The 15,862-nt window shown below is 59.7% G+C and overlaps 2 protein-coding genes across 2 annotated transcripts; both read right to left on the bottom strand.

Moving 5' to 3' along the window:
* Positions 1-136: 136 nt before the first annotated feature.
* On the bottom strand, positions 137-3,901 carry TRIP6 (thyroid hormone receptor interactor 6). Its single transcript, XM_052635752.1, has 9 exons — positions 3,700-3,901; positions 3,321-3,448; positions 3,105-3,230; positions 2,468-2,854; positions 2,054-2,147; positions 1,777-1,946; positions 896-1,074; positions 519-639; positions 137-384 (listed from the first exon to the last, which is right to left on the bottom strand). The coding sequence occupies exons 1-9, from the start codon at positions 3,806-3,808 to the stop codon at positions 253-255; spliced, it is 1,446 nt and encodes a 481-aa protein (XP_052491712.1). The 5' UTR covers positions 3,809-3,901; the 3' UTR covers positions 137-252.
* Positions 3,902-4,502: 601 nt separating this feature from the next.
* On the bottom strand, positions 4,503-13,896 carry SLC12A9 (solute carrier family 12 member 9). Its single transcript, XM_052635524.1, has 14 exons — positions 13,832-13,896; positions 12,840-13,062; positions 12,490-12,624; positions 11,909-12,040; positions 10,979-11,287; positions 10,041-10,148; positions 9,811-9,922; positions 9,129-9,286; positions 8,934-9,016; positions 8,644-8,768; positions 8,280-8,472; positions 7,942-8,116; positions 7,566-7,712; positions 4,503-5,620 (listed from the first exon to the last, which is right to left on the bottom strand). Exons 2-14 carry the CDS (start codon positions 13,018-13,020, stop codon positions 4,734-4,736), a joined length of 2,745 nt encoding a protein of 914 aa, XP_052491484.1. The 5' UTR covers positions 13,021-13,062; positions 13,832-13,896; the 3' UTR covers positions 4,503-4,733.
* Between the last annotated feature and the right edge of the window lie 1,966 nt (positions 13,897-15,862).

Genomic DNA, 15,862 nt, shown 5'->3' with positions numbered 1-15,862 from the left:
GGAGCCATGCAACCTGAGGAAGTCACTTCTCAGCTAAAAATGCAGACCAGTCACCACAGCCTGCTTGTGTTGGGTTGATGTGAGAGTATCAGATGAGACAAAAGACTTCAAAGTGTTTTGTAAACTCTGGTGGGGTTGTTATTTCATGACCGGAGAACGAGGAGACAGCATTTGGTGACAAAGTTATAAAGATAGTTGTCAGGGAGGGTGGTGGACGGGAAGGGAGGGCACAGCAGATGCTCCTGGGGAGACTCAGCAGTCGGTGGTGACGGTGGCTGAGAGCTCCTGGATCCTCCAGGCGCTGCAGGTCTTACACAAGATGTGCCCGTCCAGTGGGTAGCAGCCCTGACACTCACCCTCAGAGGAGAGCAGCAGCCCACACTCCTGTTTAGAAAGAAGCAACCGCTTTCCGTCAGGCCTGGACCCCTGAAATCGTTCTCCAGCATGCTTTACCACACCCAGCACCCTGGACCCCAACCACCCTTTCCCTCCCCCAACTGTTGCCCAGGCCCCCTTACCTCACACTTGTAACAGCCAATGTGAAAACTGCGATCCAGAGCTACGATTCGCACGGTCTCCTCCTGACCTGGCTCAGGCATGATGGCCCCACCACATACTGAGCATCTTGGGGCAAACTTCCTGGGGGCGGAAGGGAACCCAGGAGGCCGTCAAGCCCCAGGGTTGGAGGGGACTAACAATGGATCCCAAAGAAGGCGGGACGAAGCAGAGGATGGGAGAGACCAAAGGTAGGTAGGGTTTGGGATCTTAGGGAAAGAGGCACAGCCAGGGTTGCCAAACAGGAGAGGCTGGTACTGCAATAGGAAGGAGTCATGAGGAGGAAGATGGGAAAGGTCAGCCCAGACATGCTGAGACAGAAGCTGGGGACCCTGCTGACCTGTGGAAGTCCTCGATGCAGTGGATCTGGCTCGTGGCATCCACAGTGAAAGGAATGCCGTCGAGACCACGGTGGCACACCACACAGGTGAAGCAGCCTGGGTGGTAGGCCTTCCCCATAGCCCGCAGAATCCGGTCCAGGATGGGCTGGGAGCACGTGGAGCACTTCTCCAGGGTGGCCTGGCAGGAAAGAGGGCAGGAAGGTTGGGGACTGTGGAGACCCACAGGAGCCCTTACAGGCATCCGGCCAGCCCGTCCATCTTATTTCTGTAGCCCCCTGCATGGGATTCAGTGAAAGGTGACCTTGAACAGATCTGAGTACTGACCCCAGCACTGCAGCTTCCTGGACAAGTTATTTAACCTCTCTGAGCTTCATTTTCCTTCAGCAGCAGTAGCTGCTTCACTGGGATATTGTGGGAATTTAGCACCTTCCTATAAATCTAAAATAAATGCCTGGGACTTCACTGGCAGTCCAGTGGTTAAGAATCTGCCCTGCAAGACAGGGGACATGAGTTCGATCCCTGGGCTGGGAAGATCCCATTCGCCTCAGAACAACTAACCCCATGCACCACAACTACTGAGCCTACACTCTAGAGCCCATGGTCTGCAACAAGAGAAGCCACCGCCATGAGAAGCCCGCGCACCACAGCTAGAGAAAGCCGGCTGGCAGCAACGAAGTCCCAGCGCAGCCAAAGATAAATAAAGGCTTCACACGTATGAGGGAATATCGTCCTTCTTTCCCAGCAGCCAGTGTGGAGCTCCTTACCTCATTCATCCCTTCTTCTCATTTATCAGTGTCAGTTCCCCTGCTTCAAGCCCTATTCCTCTAGGTTCCAACTCATTCTAATTGCATGGAAGCCCTCCCGGCCCCCAACCACTCACCACATAGCAGCTCTCACAATAAGCCCTCCTCTCCACGGCGTAGAAATGCTGGCCCCGGAGCTGGGCCCGGCACGTAGAACACACAAAGCAGCCTACGTGGAAGACGCGATCCAGGGCCACGACCCCGGCCCCATCCCCGACCACGTCTTCTCCGCAGCCACCACAGCGGCCTGGGGACAGGAAGGGACAGGGTCAACCCCCTCACAGCCCGGGAAGCCAGATCCGCTGTCCATCTGACTCTGCAGTCCCACCTCCCTGAGGCCGGGGGTCAGCTCACCAAAGTACTCCCCACTGGGCGGGTGGTTCATGTCGTGTACCAGCTTCTTGGTCAGCCTCTCAAGCTCCTCCTCGGGAGGCTGGCTGAGGGGCACCTGGGAGGTGAGACTCAGGGGTTTGACCCTACCTCTAGCTCCCAGTGCTGTCACTGAGGGTCCCCAGGGTGACCAGACCGTTCTACCCAGAAAGCTTATCACAAAACAAGTCCCAGCCCAGGGGCCGGGGGAGCCCCTCTGGCAGCCAGGGTGTAGATCTAGGCCCCTCCGTCTTTTAGTCCTGACCTGCCCCACATCCACAGGGGATCCAGAGCCCCGACATCCCAGACCTCCAACATTAGCACCCCTTCCCCCACACCCCACCCAGTCAGCATCCAGTTGTCTTTGATGGACCCGAAATCCCAGGGCCCACGGCGTACCTGGGACCCGTAGCCGCCTCCTCTTGCGCCTGCAGGGCCGGAGACCCCCGGGGCCTCCTCCTTAACCCCCGGCCCTGGCTCGCGGTGGCTCCTGTAGCCAGCCCCCCAGACTTCACCTCGGCCTGGGAGAGGAAAGTGGGGGCCCGGGGAGTGCCCGGAGGCCTGAGAGGCCCCCCGCCTGGGAGGGCCGCAGCCTCTCACGGGTTGTGCCACTTTCACTTGCACAGGAAAGGCCGGGCCGGCGGGGGTGCTGGCCGTAGCATAGGAGGCCGGAGTGGGGGCCCCGTAGGGGGACCCTGGGAGCGGCGGGGGAGGAAGCGCCCCTCCATTCGGCCTCAAGGGGCCTGAGCCTGAGCGGTAGGCAGGGGGCTCAGGGGGCTCGTAAGCCTGGGGAGAGACGTAGAGCAGGAGTGAGCTGGGCCCACTTCCAGGACACCCATCTGTAGGAACCCCCCTCCCCCGGCCCCTTGAGGCACCCAGGCAAGAGCCAGCTTTGACAAGGGCCCGGAGTAAGCATCCCTCACATGGGGCTTGTGGGCGGGTGGGGGGTGTCGGGAATGGGGGGGATTCAGAGTAGGGAACAGGGGAGGAGCGGGGTCAAGGATCGGAAGGGGCAGGGGCAGGACAGGGGAGTCACCTGCCGGTCAGGTCGCCTCGGGGCGTGACCTCGACCCCCGTCCAACTCAGCCAGCATGCTGGTCAGGGAGTCTATCTCAGCATCCAGACTTCCCGGGCGCAAGCCCCCCCTGTCTGGGGGGAGGCCCTGGGGAAGGAGCAAAAAGCAGGGAGAAATGCAATCCCAAGGTCTCCCCTCCTGCCCCGAATCACCCCATCCCCCAGCGCCTGTGCTCACCTGCGAGTGCTGGGGTGCTCCATGGCACGCCACCCAGGCCAGCCCCCGGTCCTCTGGTCCCCCGGGGGTCTGGTAACACTGCTCGGATGGGAGGGGGCAAAAATTGACCCGGGGGTGGGGCTGGAGCGCTGGGGTGAGGGAAGAGAGAGCCAAGGTGGGGATGAGGAAGGTCAGGGTGACGACACCCGTGGAGGCCACCGTCTTGGGTCCCTCTTCGCCCCTCGCCCTGCACCTGGGGTCCTCGAATGGGGCCGGGGGCAGGGAGGGCTGGGAGGGGAAGGGGCAGCAGGGGCCTGCTCAGCAGGGCGTGGACAGTGCAAGGCAGAGCTGAGAGCGCTGGTGGCCCGGGGGCCTCTGGGCCTCACTGGGGCTGCCTTACCTGATCCGTGGGCCGGGGGTGGCCCCGAGGCCCCTCGGGGGAGCACTCTCCCCTGAGGGGCTCGAGCAGGCTCCGGCTGCTTCGGGGGGAGCCAGGTGGGCCCAGACATGGTCTGGAAAGGGGGACTCCAGACAGCCGGTCGGGCCCCACGGAGCCCCGAGGCTCTGACTTGGATCCCTTCTTCCGTCCCACACCTTGCTTGGGACTCCAGGAAAGAAACTTTTTCTGGCTTTTTTTTTTTCCCCTTCCTCCCTAATTTTGGGGATGGCCACGCCCCCGGTGACATCATCGCATTCCTGGGGGAGGGTCACGTGGCCCCCTAGGCCCTAAACTGCCGTCCCTCCCCGAGTCGGGCCCCCTCCTGCGAGCAGGGAGGCTTTCCTCGGGAGCCCTGGGAGCCTCGAGTCTTCAGGCTGCCGGCAGCCTGCATCTCCACCAGCACCCCCCAACCCCCAGGCCAGCGCCCCAGGTCCCACACGTGGCCCCCTCCCTGCTCGGAGTCTCTCCAACGCCCCTCTGTCCCCATCCCCCATACAGATTTCTCCCTCTTTCCATCCCACGTACCCACCCCCTCCCCTCTGCTTCCAGAAATGCTCAGCCGGTATTTAGTGTTTTGATCTTTTATTCACATTGAGCAGTTAGAAAAATAAAAGAACAAAAACATCACAACCTCAGGGGTCCGGGGGGGGGCGGGTCTGTTGGGCGAGGTGGCGGGGGCGGGGGGGGGGGGGGGGGGGGGGGCGGTGAGACTGAGGTAGCCTAGAGTCACAAGCGGAGACCCAGCCCCCGTCAAGGCACGGGTGAAGGAAGGGAGGCCCACAGGGAGGGCTGTGGACTCCTTCCCCAGGAAGGTGGTGGGGACAGCTGCCCTGCATTAGTAACTGCACCCAGGGCCAGGAGACCAGGATGCCCTAATACGTCCACCAGGGGCTGAGTCCCACGTGCGAGGCTGGCACAAGGCAGCCCTTCCCCTTCTCACCCTCCTCTCACGGTGGGCCGCCGGACCTGGATGCTCTCTCTGCTTGGCATGGGCATCAGAGATCAGTGCAAGTAACAGGAGTGACACCGTGAATGAGCAGCGTGGGGCCCAGATCGCGGCTCAGAATTTCCAGAAGCGCCAGGTAGCGCAGGTAGCGGGCAGAATCAGCAGGCGGCCGCGGCAGGTACAAGAAGGTGAGGGCAGTGGCGGGCCCCACCTCGCCATCCCCTTCCTCAGGCCCACCAGGCCCTCCTCTACCACGCCCCTGCTGGGCCCGAACCAGGGCGTTGGCGCTGCATGCCAGGGCCTCTGCCTCAGCGTCTCCCCGCCTGCCGTTCACAAAGTCCCCTTCCTCCTCCTCCTCCGGCTCCTCTGAGGCAGCCCCCTCGCCCCACACCACCTCCCGCACCTCTGCTCGGATCCTCAACTGGCTCAGCAGTGCCCGCAGCCGCCCCTCGGCCGCCCCCGGGGCCTCCCGAGGCCCCAAGCACAAGAAGATCCGGAGGCGGGCACTGTGCCAGGCAGGCACCATGCCCAAGATGGTCGCCATCTGCAGCAGGAAGAGGCCGCACACATCCACGTAGCCGGGCCCACCCCGCGGCCGCAGCAGGTTGAGGGGCCACACGTCCACGTGGTGCGGCTGGGAGGTGCCCCCAGACCCCCGGCTCAGCCGCTCGGGAGGCAGGGCCCCACAGGCCCGGGCCAGGACCACGTTCTTGTTCATCTTCAGGGCATCTGCCACGGTGGCCACGTAGTCCTGGGGACTGAGAGCCCGGGGGCTCCCAGGAGCCCGGGGTGGAGGAAACAGGGTGCTCAGGGCCGGGGCCCCAGCCTCCTGAGTGCCATCCGCAGGCTCAGAGAAAGCCGGGTCAGTCAGGAAGTGATCCTGGGGTGCAGCATCGTCGTAGAAACCCAGGACCAGTGTGTTGGGCTTCATGCCACCTGGGGGGCAGAGAGGTAGGTGGGAAGGAACCCAGGGGAGTCAGACGGGTGAGCTGAGCTCACAGCGCGCCAACGGGCACCCACTCCCACACTGACGGCACCATGTGTCAGCCGTCAGGCATGACATGTGCACTGTACTTGGCCTCTTAAGGTCACATTATGCACATTTGCATAATGACTTTCCGTGTTCCCAAACACTTTCACATGCGTTTATTTGATTTATCTCCGTGACTAATCTCTCCCACCTAAATAGCAAAGTGCGCCCTAAAGCTTGCTTTAACTAAGGAGCACTTCCAGTCCATGGCAGAAGGATGCATTCATTCTGGGCTTCAAGCTGCACACCTTTTCGTGATGGAAAGTAAGTCTGACTCCACTGGCAGATGGGACCCCTCGATTAACCAAACTCATAGCCTCTACTCCCAGGGAGATAACGCTTAGACCCTGCTAGCGGAGGATGAAAGCTCAGGACAGGGGCCTGCACAATCCGTTTCTAGGACTGCAGAGTCCTAATGATGGCCTGTCCAAAGCACGGTCTCCGGTGAGCTTACCACCTGGACACTGACCGGGGGCCCTGTCCTGTTGAAAGTACTTCATATTTTTAACTCATTAGATCCCTGAAGCAAGGCTATGAGGTAGAGATGATTACTCACCCTCTCTTACAGATAAGGAACGTGAAACCCAGAGCAGTGAAGTAACTAGGCCAAAGGCTCATGGCTGGTAGACACTGGGGCCAGCAAGTGACCGCGATATCTTGGGCACCAGAGCCCATTCTCTTAGCCACTAAGTGGGTGGTGCGCCAACCACAAAGCCCCCAGTCCTTGCTGACAGCTCCTGGGCCTTAGCATCTGAACAACAAATCGGGGATGGGATCATTTCCCCTGTGGCAGGGTTGGGTTTACAGGAAGACTCAGACCTCTTCTAAGACCCATTCTCAAGGGGCAGCTGGTTTACTCAAAATCTACCAGTAAATCAAATTCTCCTTGCTGGGGAACTGACTGCTTAAAGGAAACCTTTCCCTTTCTATGTGAGTTATTTTCAGCGGGATGAATTGCATGAAAGGCGTGGTCTCTAGTCCGGGCTCCCCCACAGAAGATGGGACTGGAGGAGACACTGCGGGGTCTATCTTATACTATCTGATAATGCTTGGTAACACCCCTAGCACTCCTTACCAGGTGGGAACTCCAACCGATCTTGCAAATTAAACTAATCACACCCCATCTTGAGCATTTTCCAGGGTTCTCATTGAAACCAACCAAACAAGCAGGGCAATGTCCAACACCTGACTGTAGCCAGACTGTAATGGGGCAGGAAGCATGCACTCAGGGAGGGCTCAAACGTTAGTCCTGAGACTGAAAAAGGAGGAGGCGGCTCAGCAGGGGTTTGGAGGAAGGTGGGGTGCTGGGCCAGAGGACACGGTCACAAACCCAGGAACATTCCACTCCATCTGAGAGCATCAGCCACTCCCCTGCCACCCTCGGCACCCTTTATAGTGTCTGAGGGCCTCATTAGTTACATCACTTCCCCCTTCTCTGCTCAGGGCTCAGCTGTGATACTATCTCATCACAAAACCTTGCCCACCACATCAGTGACCACCGTCTTCCTCTTTCTGAACTCCAGTGGTTAGAAAGCATCTGCCCTGGATTTTGATGGAGGCAACGCCCAGCCTCAAATCCTTCTCCCATTGTCCCCAGGAAAACAACACGCTCTTCAGAGCCTGTGCCCCAATCACGGGTCAGAAAGAAACCAAAAAAGCCATGTCCTTCCATCTCTAGTCCTAAGGCAGCTCCTCGGAGACCTCCTCACACACTGTCTTTTATCTTTGAGAATCAAGTCCTGTCTGCACGAGACGGTGGCTTCCTTTCGGAGGACGCAACCTGTGGTTTACTCTCGGGGGGCGGGGAGCAGAGAGTGAGAGGTGCCACAGAAGGGGCCGAGGGCAGCTCACCAAGACCGGAGATCCGCAGCAGGTGCTGAGCCCCCTGGCGCACGGAGGGCGAGAGGGTGAGATCCACAAAGGCCTTCACTTGGGCCCGGTCCACCAGGCTCAGCCATGCCCCGTACTGCGGCTGCACAGGGTCCGAGGGCAGAGAGTCTGCAGAGAAGGCAGGCAAACACATGTGGGCCAGACTCGTGTACTTTCTCCTCGAGTTCAGATCCCACGTGGGCAGAAAAGAAGGGTCTGGGCAGGGACGTGCCTGGTAGGAAGGGCGATCGGGGAAGACTGCAAGAGGTCTCGGGGACACCAAGAACACAAAGAGCATCTGGGAACCAGAGGGAGAGAGAGAGGACTGGGGGCGGGGTGCAAGTGCAGGGCAACTGACCAAGGTCTCCCAGGGTGACGTGGCCCAGCACATAGAGACCCCCTTTCTTGAGCTGGTTGGCCAGTCGCAGCAGAGGCAGGGCACCCCGGGGGTTCCCCACCAGGAGCAGCAGCTGCGGCCGCCAGAACTTCACGTGGTCTTTCCGAACATCCAGCCGGAGCAGGTACTTCCGCACCTGGGGACAAGGGGAGGCGGGGGGAGGAAGGGTTCTGGCAGATGGCCCTCATCCATCACCCAGGACAGGAATCAACCCGAGGTCTACCCGGAGCAGGGGTGTTCCCAGCCCGCCTCCTCTCCTCCCTAACCTGCCCCATGCTCCCCCCGCCAGCTCCCTGGACCTGGTGGAAAAGCAGGGCCTGGCTGACATAGCCCCAGCTGCTGGGCCCTCCTCGAGCTGTGAGCAGGGCAGAAAGCAGGCCCATGAGGAGCAGGGAGCCGCCGGCGGCCCCGGGGCTGATGAGGAACATCATGAGCAGGCAGGACGCCACCCCCAGCAAGCAGGTGTGCCAGGAGAAGAGGTTGAAGGTGGGGCTGGGGGCCGACAGAGAAGGAAGAGCGCTCAGAGCGCTCGGGGCGGCCCGAAATCACTTCATCACCTCTGCTCCCGTCCCAAATCTCCCCGCATGGTCCCAGGCCTTCCCGCTGTCTTCCCGCCGTTACTCCCACCCTTCCTCTGGGGACACAGGCAGCTCCTTCTCTCACCGGAAGTTGGGAGCAGAGGCCCATTCCAGGCTCAGGCAGGACAAGTCCACGGCAGCGTAGGCCACCAAGTAGAAGACGGTGACCACGGCGGCCAGCGTGTTCAGCTTTCCGGCCAGGAGCACTAGCTGGACGAGGACCGAAAGGCTGGGCGCTCGTTCCCGCCCTCATCAAACGCCAACACATCCTGCCACCTTGGGCACGTCTCCCCGCACGCATGCCCAACCCTCCCCGGTCCCAGGAGTGTAACCGGAGGGGCTGAGGGTGAGGGCAGCTTGAGGAGGCAGGCTTACCTGCACGAGGCCCCAGGAATACAGCACAGCCCCCCAGGGGTTCCCCCCTCGGGATACCACCTTGGCTGGCGCCAGGATCACTCCTGTGCAAACAGAAAGGCGGCAAGCAGAAAGGTGAGCCGGAGGCCAAGCAGGGGACAGAGACAGGCACGGGAAGGTGTGCTCAGAGCCTCGCACCAGGCAGGGGAAGCCCACCGAAGAGGTCGTCCTGGGCCAGGGCGTGCAGGATGCGGGAGGCGCCAATGAGGGAGCTCATGGAGGCGGAAAGCGACGTGGCGTAGATCCCGACCAGCACCAGCGGGGGCCACAGGCTGATGGCTCGGAAGAAGCCATAGTCCTCTTGCAGCAGCACCCTGCAGGCACGGAGAGGGGAGAAGGCCGGAAATCAAGGTGCGTCCACCCCCAGGGACCTGGTGAGAACGGTGCTCTCAACACCAGGTGGGTTCAGCGCTGGGTGTTCTGGACTGGACCCCAGCCCTGACCTCAAAGATCATACTGATAGACGGAGTGGGCCTGGGGGTCAGACTGGGCGTTCTACTGGTTGTCATTGGGCTCCTGTGGATTTCATCACAGGGTGGACATTCCCAACGGTATAGGCACAAGAGGCCACATATTTATAGAGCCATGAACTGACTGGCAAGCCCCACCCCCAGGCCACGTGTCAGCACCAGGCAGGAAGCAAACGCTGGCTTCCGGTGGGCCCTTACCATGGCGCCAGCCCTCCCCATTTCAGGCATCAGCTTCGACTCACTGCCCATTTTCCACGCACCCCAACCATGTGGGCCTCTCCCACCACCATCCCCAGCCAGCGCTTCACTTGGTGAACCAGGTGTGACAACTCCGTTCCCACACCCCACTCCGCCCCGTGCCCAGGCACCTGTCACACGTGAAGCTGGAGAGGAAGAAAAGCAGGATGTAGATGAAGAAAGTATAGGCAACAGCAACGATCGTGCCCAGAGGAATGGCCCGGCTGGGGTCTTTCAGCTCCCCTGGAGGGAAGGGAGCAGAGGGGGAAGGTCCTCCACCAGCCCCTGCATCCCTGAGCCCCCACAGCACCTTGTAGGGGCACCAGGTGGCAAGGCAGCCCCCTCCCCCAGGGACGCTCACCTGACATGTTGGCCCCAGCCATGATGCCTGTGCAGCCGTTAAAAAGAACAGCAAAGACGCTGGCGAAGGTCATCATGGCCCCTGTGGTGTAGTCCTTGGCGTAGCCAGCTGAGGAGAAGGGATTATTCCCAGGGACCAAAGGGTGTCAGCATCCCTCCTAGGGATCCAGGCATTTTGGCCTCGCCTCCCTCCCCTCCTATTCTAAAACACACCCCCTGCCTCCCTGCCACCCTGACCAGCTCACCAAGACCCCAGCCCTGACCCCTGTCTCTGGCCCGAGCTCAGCTGACTTCATCTCCTCCTTCTCCCGCATGCACCTCTGTTCTTCCCTCAACACCTTCATCCATGCTCTTTCCTAGCTGCCTTTCCTCACCCTCCTATCTGAATTTTCCAACCCCTGGGATTTCCCTGCTGGTCCAGTGACTAGGACTCCAAGCTCCCAACACAGCGGGCCCTGATTCAGTCCTTGGTCAAGGAACTAGATCTCACATCCCACAAGTAAGACCCAGCACAGCAAAACAGACAAAAATGAATTTCCCAGCCCCACTCAGGCCACTTCTAGCTCCACCAGCTTTCCTGACCCCCTTCCCACCCAGCCCATACCCAGGTCTCCCTCCTCTGGACTCCTCTGTGATTCTTATCTCCTTGAGTCACACCCCATCCTAATATGCAATTTGTTTCCTAAACGTACATCTTATCTCTCTCTGATTCAACAAGTTCCTCTAAGGCAGAGATTGTCTCACGGTCATTCTTGCTGGGCCAAACACACAGTGGCCAACACATGCCCAACAGATTCTAATCAACCTGCGCTGCTCCAGGTCCAGTCTGTCACCACTGATGATCTCTGACATCTGTTCTCATCCAGAGATTCCAAGCCACCCCCACCACGGGCTCACCCCTCACCCTGAGAACCCCCAGGACCCCTGCACCCAGCTCACCATCCAGATTAGCCTTCAGGGTGCTGCTGTTGAAGCCAGTGAAGTGGCCGACCTGGGGCGGCAGGGAGGAGCCATTGGGGCCAGGCCGAGGGGCCAATGGGATGTCCCTGGGCCCCACAGCCACAAAGCTGACCAGCACGGAGGCCAGGGAACCGGAGACCAGCAGGAATGTGAGGAAGGAGGCCCGGGCGTAGAGGCCGGCCCCCAGGGTACAGACCCCGCCCACCAGGCCCAGCAGCAGGGAACCGTAGAGGAGGCTCCAGCCGTAGCCCTGGGGCAGAACCCGGAGGCCACTGGACCCCGAGGCATCTGCAGAGAGGAAGGAACAGTTAGATGCCCACGCCTCCAAGGAGGGACCCCAGTCATGACTCAGAGCAGGCAGAGACCCCATCTTTGGCCCACTTGTCCTCAGAAAGGCCATCTTTCCCACTCCCCCACCCAACTGGACTCCCCTGGTGGCTCAGACGGTAACAAATCCACCTGTAATACAAGAGACCTGGGTTTGATGCCTGGGTCAGGAAGATCCCCTGGAGGAGGGCATGGCAACCCACTCTAGTATTCTTGCCTGGAGAATCCCCATGGACAGGGGAGTCTGGCGGGCTACAGTCCACGGGGTCGCAAAGAGTCAGACATGACTGAGAGACTAGCACTTCACCCAACTGTACTCCAGCATCCTAGCCCTCCGTGGGCGGTGCCAGCAGTCTTGCTTTGTCAATTTTCAGATTGTCAGCCTGCCGTCCCCCCCGACTAGATGGTGAGCTCCTCGTGGGCTAGCACATTCTCTAGGATGTCTGCATGAGGCTGGGCACACAGCAGGCACTCAAGAAAGTGCGTCTCTCCCAGGAGAGGGCTTCTCCCCGTGCTGTGATCCCCGAATCCCTGACCCTGCAAATCCTCGGGGCCACCCAGACCAGAGTGGGGCGCACAGACCAGCCCCGAAGACGTCAAGTATGGCCTCCACCAGCCCCAGCAGGGAGACGGCGCAGCCACAGACATTAGCCAGGTAGAACATCAGGCCGATGCTGCCGCCAACCTCAGGCCCCAGAGTCCGACTGATCATGACTGAAAGTGGAAGTAGGGGGTGAGTGTTAAGGGAAAAGAAACTGAACCGGAATGGGAGGCCCAGGCACAAAGCACCGAGCAGCTGGCCCTCCAGGCCTTGTCTCCCTGAACACACGGAACTGTTCCCAGACGTGGTGTGTCCCAGTGCGGCCACTCCCGAGCCACGTGGCTTTGTCCAAGTCACTAGCGCTCTTGAATGTCCTTGCTCATAAGATGAAGACCATCTGACAGGACTGTTAGAGCCAAAACGGCAGCCACGGAGACACCCGGGGGACTCGACGACGGTGGCTCTACAGTGTAAGGCCACGCTGGTGACCTTCTCCATGCCAACCTGTCCACTGGATGTTCATTAGAACTGGCCTGCCCCGCAGGAGATGCAGGGAGGGGCCCTCTCCTCCCCACATAAGACAGAAGAGCCCAGACCTCCGTCCACCCACGGTTGAGGATACAGTAGGCTCCGCCCCCTCGCACAGCTCCGTTGGTGGCGATGGCACAGACGGAGAGCACGGTGAGGGCCAGGATGATGTAGGCAACCAGGAGCATGGCCAAAGCCTGAAGCAGACCAGCATGACCCACCACAAACCCTGGGACAGGAGTGGCAAAGCAGGTCAGACGGCGGCTCACCCCTCCCGCCCCTCCCATCCCTCCCACCCCGACCGGTCATCAGTTACCTCAGGGCAGAGCTAAGCCCAAGGCCACTGGGGGCCCCTCCCCCAAGCCCTTCATTCACCAGCTTCTCCCAGGGCCCTTCCCCAACCTCATTCCAGTCCCACCCTCGAGTAAACCAGCGCCAACTCACCAATCCTCAAGAAAACCACTATACTGAACATGGACAGGACCGTGGGCACCACCACACCCAGGAAGGTGGAGAGTTTCCGGGCCGGTGCCCCTCCAGGACCTCCGGCCCCATTGGCAGGGAAGGAAATCCCCTCCTCCCCCAGGAGCCGGTAGGCCAGCAGAGGAGAGTTCTCACTGGCCATGGTCCAGAGCGGGCAGAGGAAGCTACCAACGGGTTACAAGGCCTGCAAAGAGTTTGCTGAGTGAAAGCAGCTCTGTGGAGACCCCACAAAACACCTCTAATCAAACACCCAGAAACTTCCTCCAAAAGGAAACACACACACACACTCACATTCATGTTCACCAGCAACTCTAAGAGTTAATGGGTGAGGGGGCGGGGGTGGGGGAGCAGGCTGATTCTGGCCACTGCCCCACCAATGGCAGGCTCCAAGCCTCACGACTGGGTATGAAGGCCCCTCCCAGCTCCTGGGGCCACCCCTTCCCCCATATCCCTCAGAGGAGGGATGGCAGCAGCTCTGGAAAGGTGCAAAGATCCTCCACCTTCTTAAGTAGCAGCACAAGAGGAAGCAAATCCCTCAAAGGGGAAGTGAGTTATGGACAGGAGGCCCTCCTCACCCGTTCCTCCGGGGTCCTGAGCTGCCCCCCAAGATCCTCCATGCAATCACCTCATCCCCGGGCAATAGGAAACTTCTCAATCTTCCAAAGCCCCGCCCTCCATCAACCCTCTTCCCTCAGCCCATCTCAGACAGCCTCCTCTCTCTTTAACCTCACCAGATTCCTCCCACCCACACAAGGCATCCCCCAAACTCTACCGTCCCCGCCACTCCCCGACGACCAAAACAAAAACATCATCGCCGGCCACACAAGGTGGTCCTCCTTCCTGCACCGGTTCCTCCCCACTTTCTCCCCGGGGCGGGTTGGAGCGGGCCGAGATTCGCTTCTCCCCGACCAGGCGCACCCTCACAGCCCGGGTGTGGCAGCGCGCTCACTCACCCACTGGAGGACGCAGTCGCTCGGGGGTGATCCCCGACAGCGGGAGGGGTCTGCTACTGGCTGAGGGGGCGCGGGGGCCGGAAAAGACAGCTGCGGCTACCGGGATGCCAGGCCCGGAGCCTGCCCCCCACCAGCACACACGCGCCCCATTGGTCCCCGGGCCCGGCCCCGCCCCCTGGGCGCGCCCGGGGGAAGCCCCGCCCCACCGGGCTCACGCTGGCAGCGCGGCTCCCCACCCCACGTGCGATCGGGGTGCAGCCAGGGGTAGCCCCTCAGACGCGGGGCCCCCACAGCTCCCACTGCACCCATCACCCTGGTGCAAACGAGCGCCCGCCGCGTGGGCGGGACCCCACTCGGAGCTGGTCGGTGACGCTGCTGAAAGGGGCGTGTCCTGACGGCGAAAGGCCTCCGGCAGGTGGGCGGGGCCACGAAACCTGGCCCAGGTGCGCCTCTAGGAAGGCTGGGCCCTGTCGGCCTACGCCTTAAGGGGTCCGCCTCTTCCAGCCTCCCGGATCCCGGTCCAGTGCACCAGGTTCCAGCCCCAGCCCTCACCCCTGCGGCGCCCTCCCCTAGCGCCGGGTCCAGCCCACCGGCTGCTCTCCTCGCTTCCACCACCTGAGGGCGCCATTGGCTGCCGATCCGGGCGAGCCCTGGAGGCGCTGGCCTTGGTTGGTTCAGTCTCGTTCCCCGCCTGCTCTCGTGGTTCCCAGCAAGGTTGCCCCCTCCAGCAATGATTACAGGACTTGTGAACCTTCAGGAGTCAGGATTCCCTTCCTAACTCTTTAAGGCCTTCCCAGGTGGCTCAGCGATATAGAATCCGCCTGCAATGCAGGAGAGGGAGACGCGGATTCAATCCCTGGGACGGGAAGATCCCCTGGAGAAAGAAATGGAAGATTCCCTGTAGATGAAAATGGCAACCCACTCCAGTATTCTTGCTGGGGAAATCCCATGGACAAGAAAAGCCTGGAAGGCTGCAGTCCGTGGGCTTGCAAGAGTCAGACACCACTTAGTGACTAAACCACCACCGCCCACCTCAACTCTTTACAGGTATGGTCAACATTGGCACTACCTGGTGACATCCCATTCGTCCACTGTAGATAGACCCTCCTGCATAAGGTTGCTGTGCGAGTTCAATAAACTTGAACAGGCACTTGAGAACAATACTGAAATGCTCAATAAACTATCTGCATACCATACTGTATTAAATATGCATAAGCACTTTGTGAGGTGGATCCTGCTATGATTTCCATTTTTCACAATAGGAAATTGAAGCTTGGAGAACTTCAGTAATAATTTCCTAACTTTCATAGAGGCCTTTGTGGTTACACTGTCATTTGAGCCTCAGGAAATGAACACTGCTTTTCCTGCCACTGGGCTTTAGCTGTAAATTAGCTGTAACATTTCCCTAAGAGAGGAAGAGATTCAAACCGGTGCAAATGTGGCTTTGCCAGGGAGCGGTCTCCTGAGCAGTAAATGCATTTTCATCAGTCATCCCTGCTACCCACGACACGGAGCTTGACTCCAGGGTCTCTCTCACATCCCTCCTATTACAATTTTTGGTGATTTCAATATCTGCATTGATGAGACCTCCAACACTCTAGGCTGGCACTTGCTTAAACTCCACTTCTGCATAGATCTCACTCTCCATCCCACCCAACGGTTATGCCTAGACTTTATCATTACCAATAACTGGATCCTTTCCTCTTTTAGTCCATCACTTCTAGTTATGCCTGTTGAGGAAAATTAATCTGACACTTACTAAAACAGTAGGAAAGACTTTATTCAGGGCTACTGCAATAGGTATCAAGACACAGGAGGGGAGAAAGAATGTGCTCAACTCGAAACAGAGCAGAGAAACCTGGGGATTTATAGTCAACTAGCAGAATGAGGGGGTCAGTGGATGGAAAATTACTAAGAAGAAGCACCAAGCATAGGGGAATTCTAGCTAAAGAGGCTTAACAGGATCCTTGCTGAAGGAAGGCCAGGGTGATCAATTATGAAGGATGGATGGATTCTCTCTGAACTGGGCTA

This window comes from Budorcas taxicolor, chromosome 2 (assembly GCF_023091745.1).
Source record: "Budorcas taxicolor isolate Tak-1 chromosome 2, Takin1.1, whole genome shotgun sequence".
In the NCBI taxonomy this organism is placed as follows: Eukaryota; Metazoa; Chordata; class Mammalia; order Artiodactyla; family Bovidae; genus Budorcas; species Budorcas taxicolor.
Note: the sequence above shows the minus strand (reverse complement) of the source record. Positions and strands in the feature narration are given on the sequence as shown.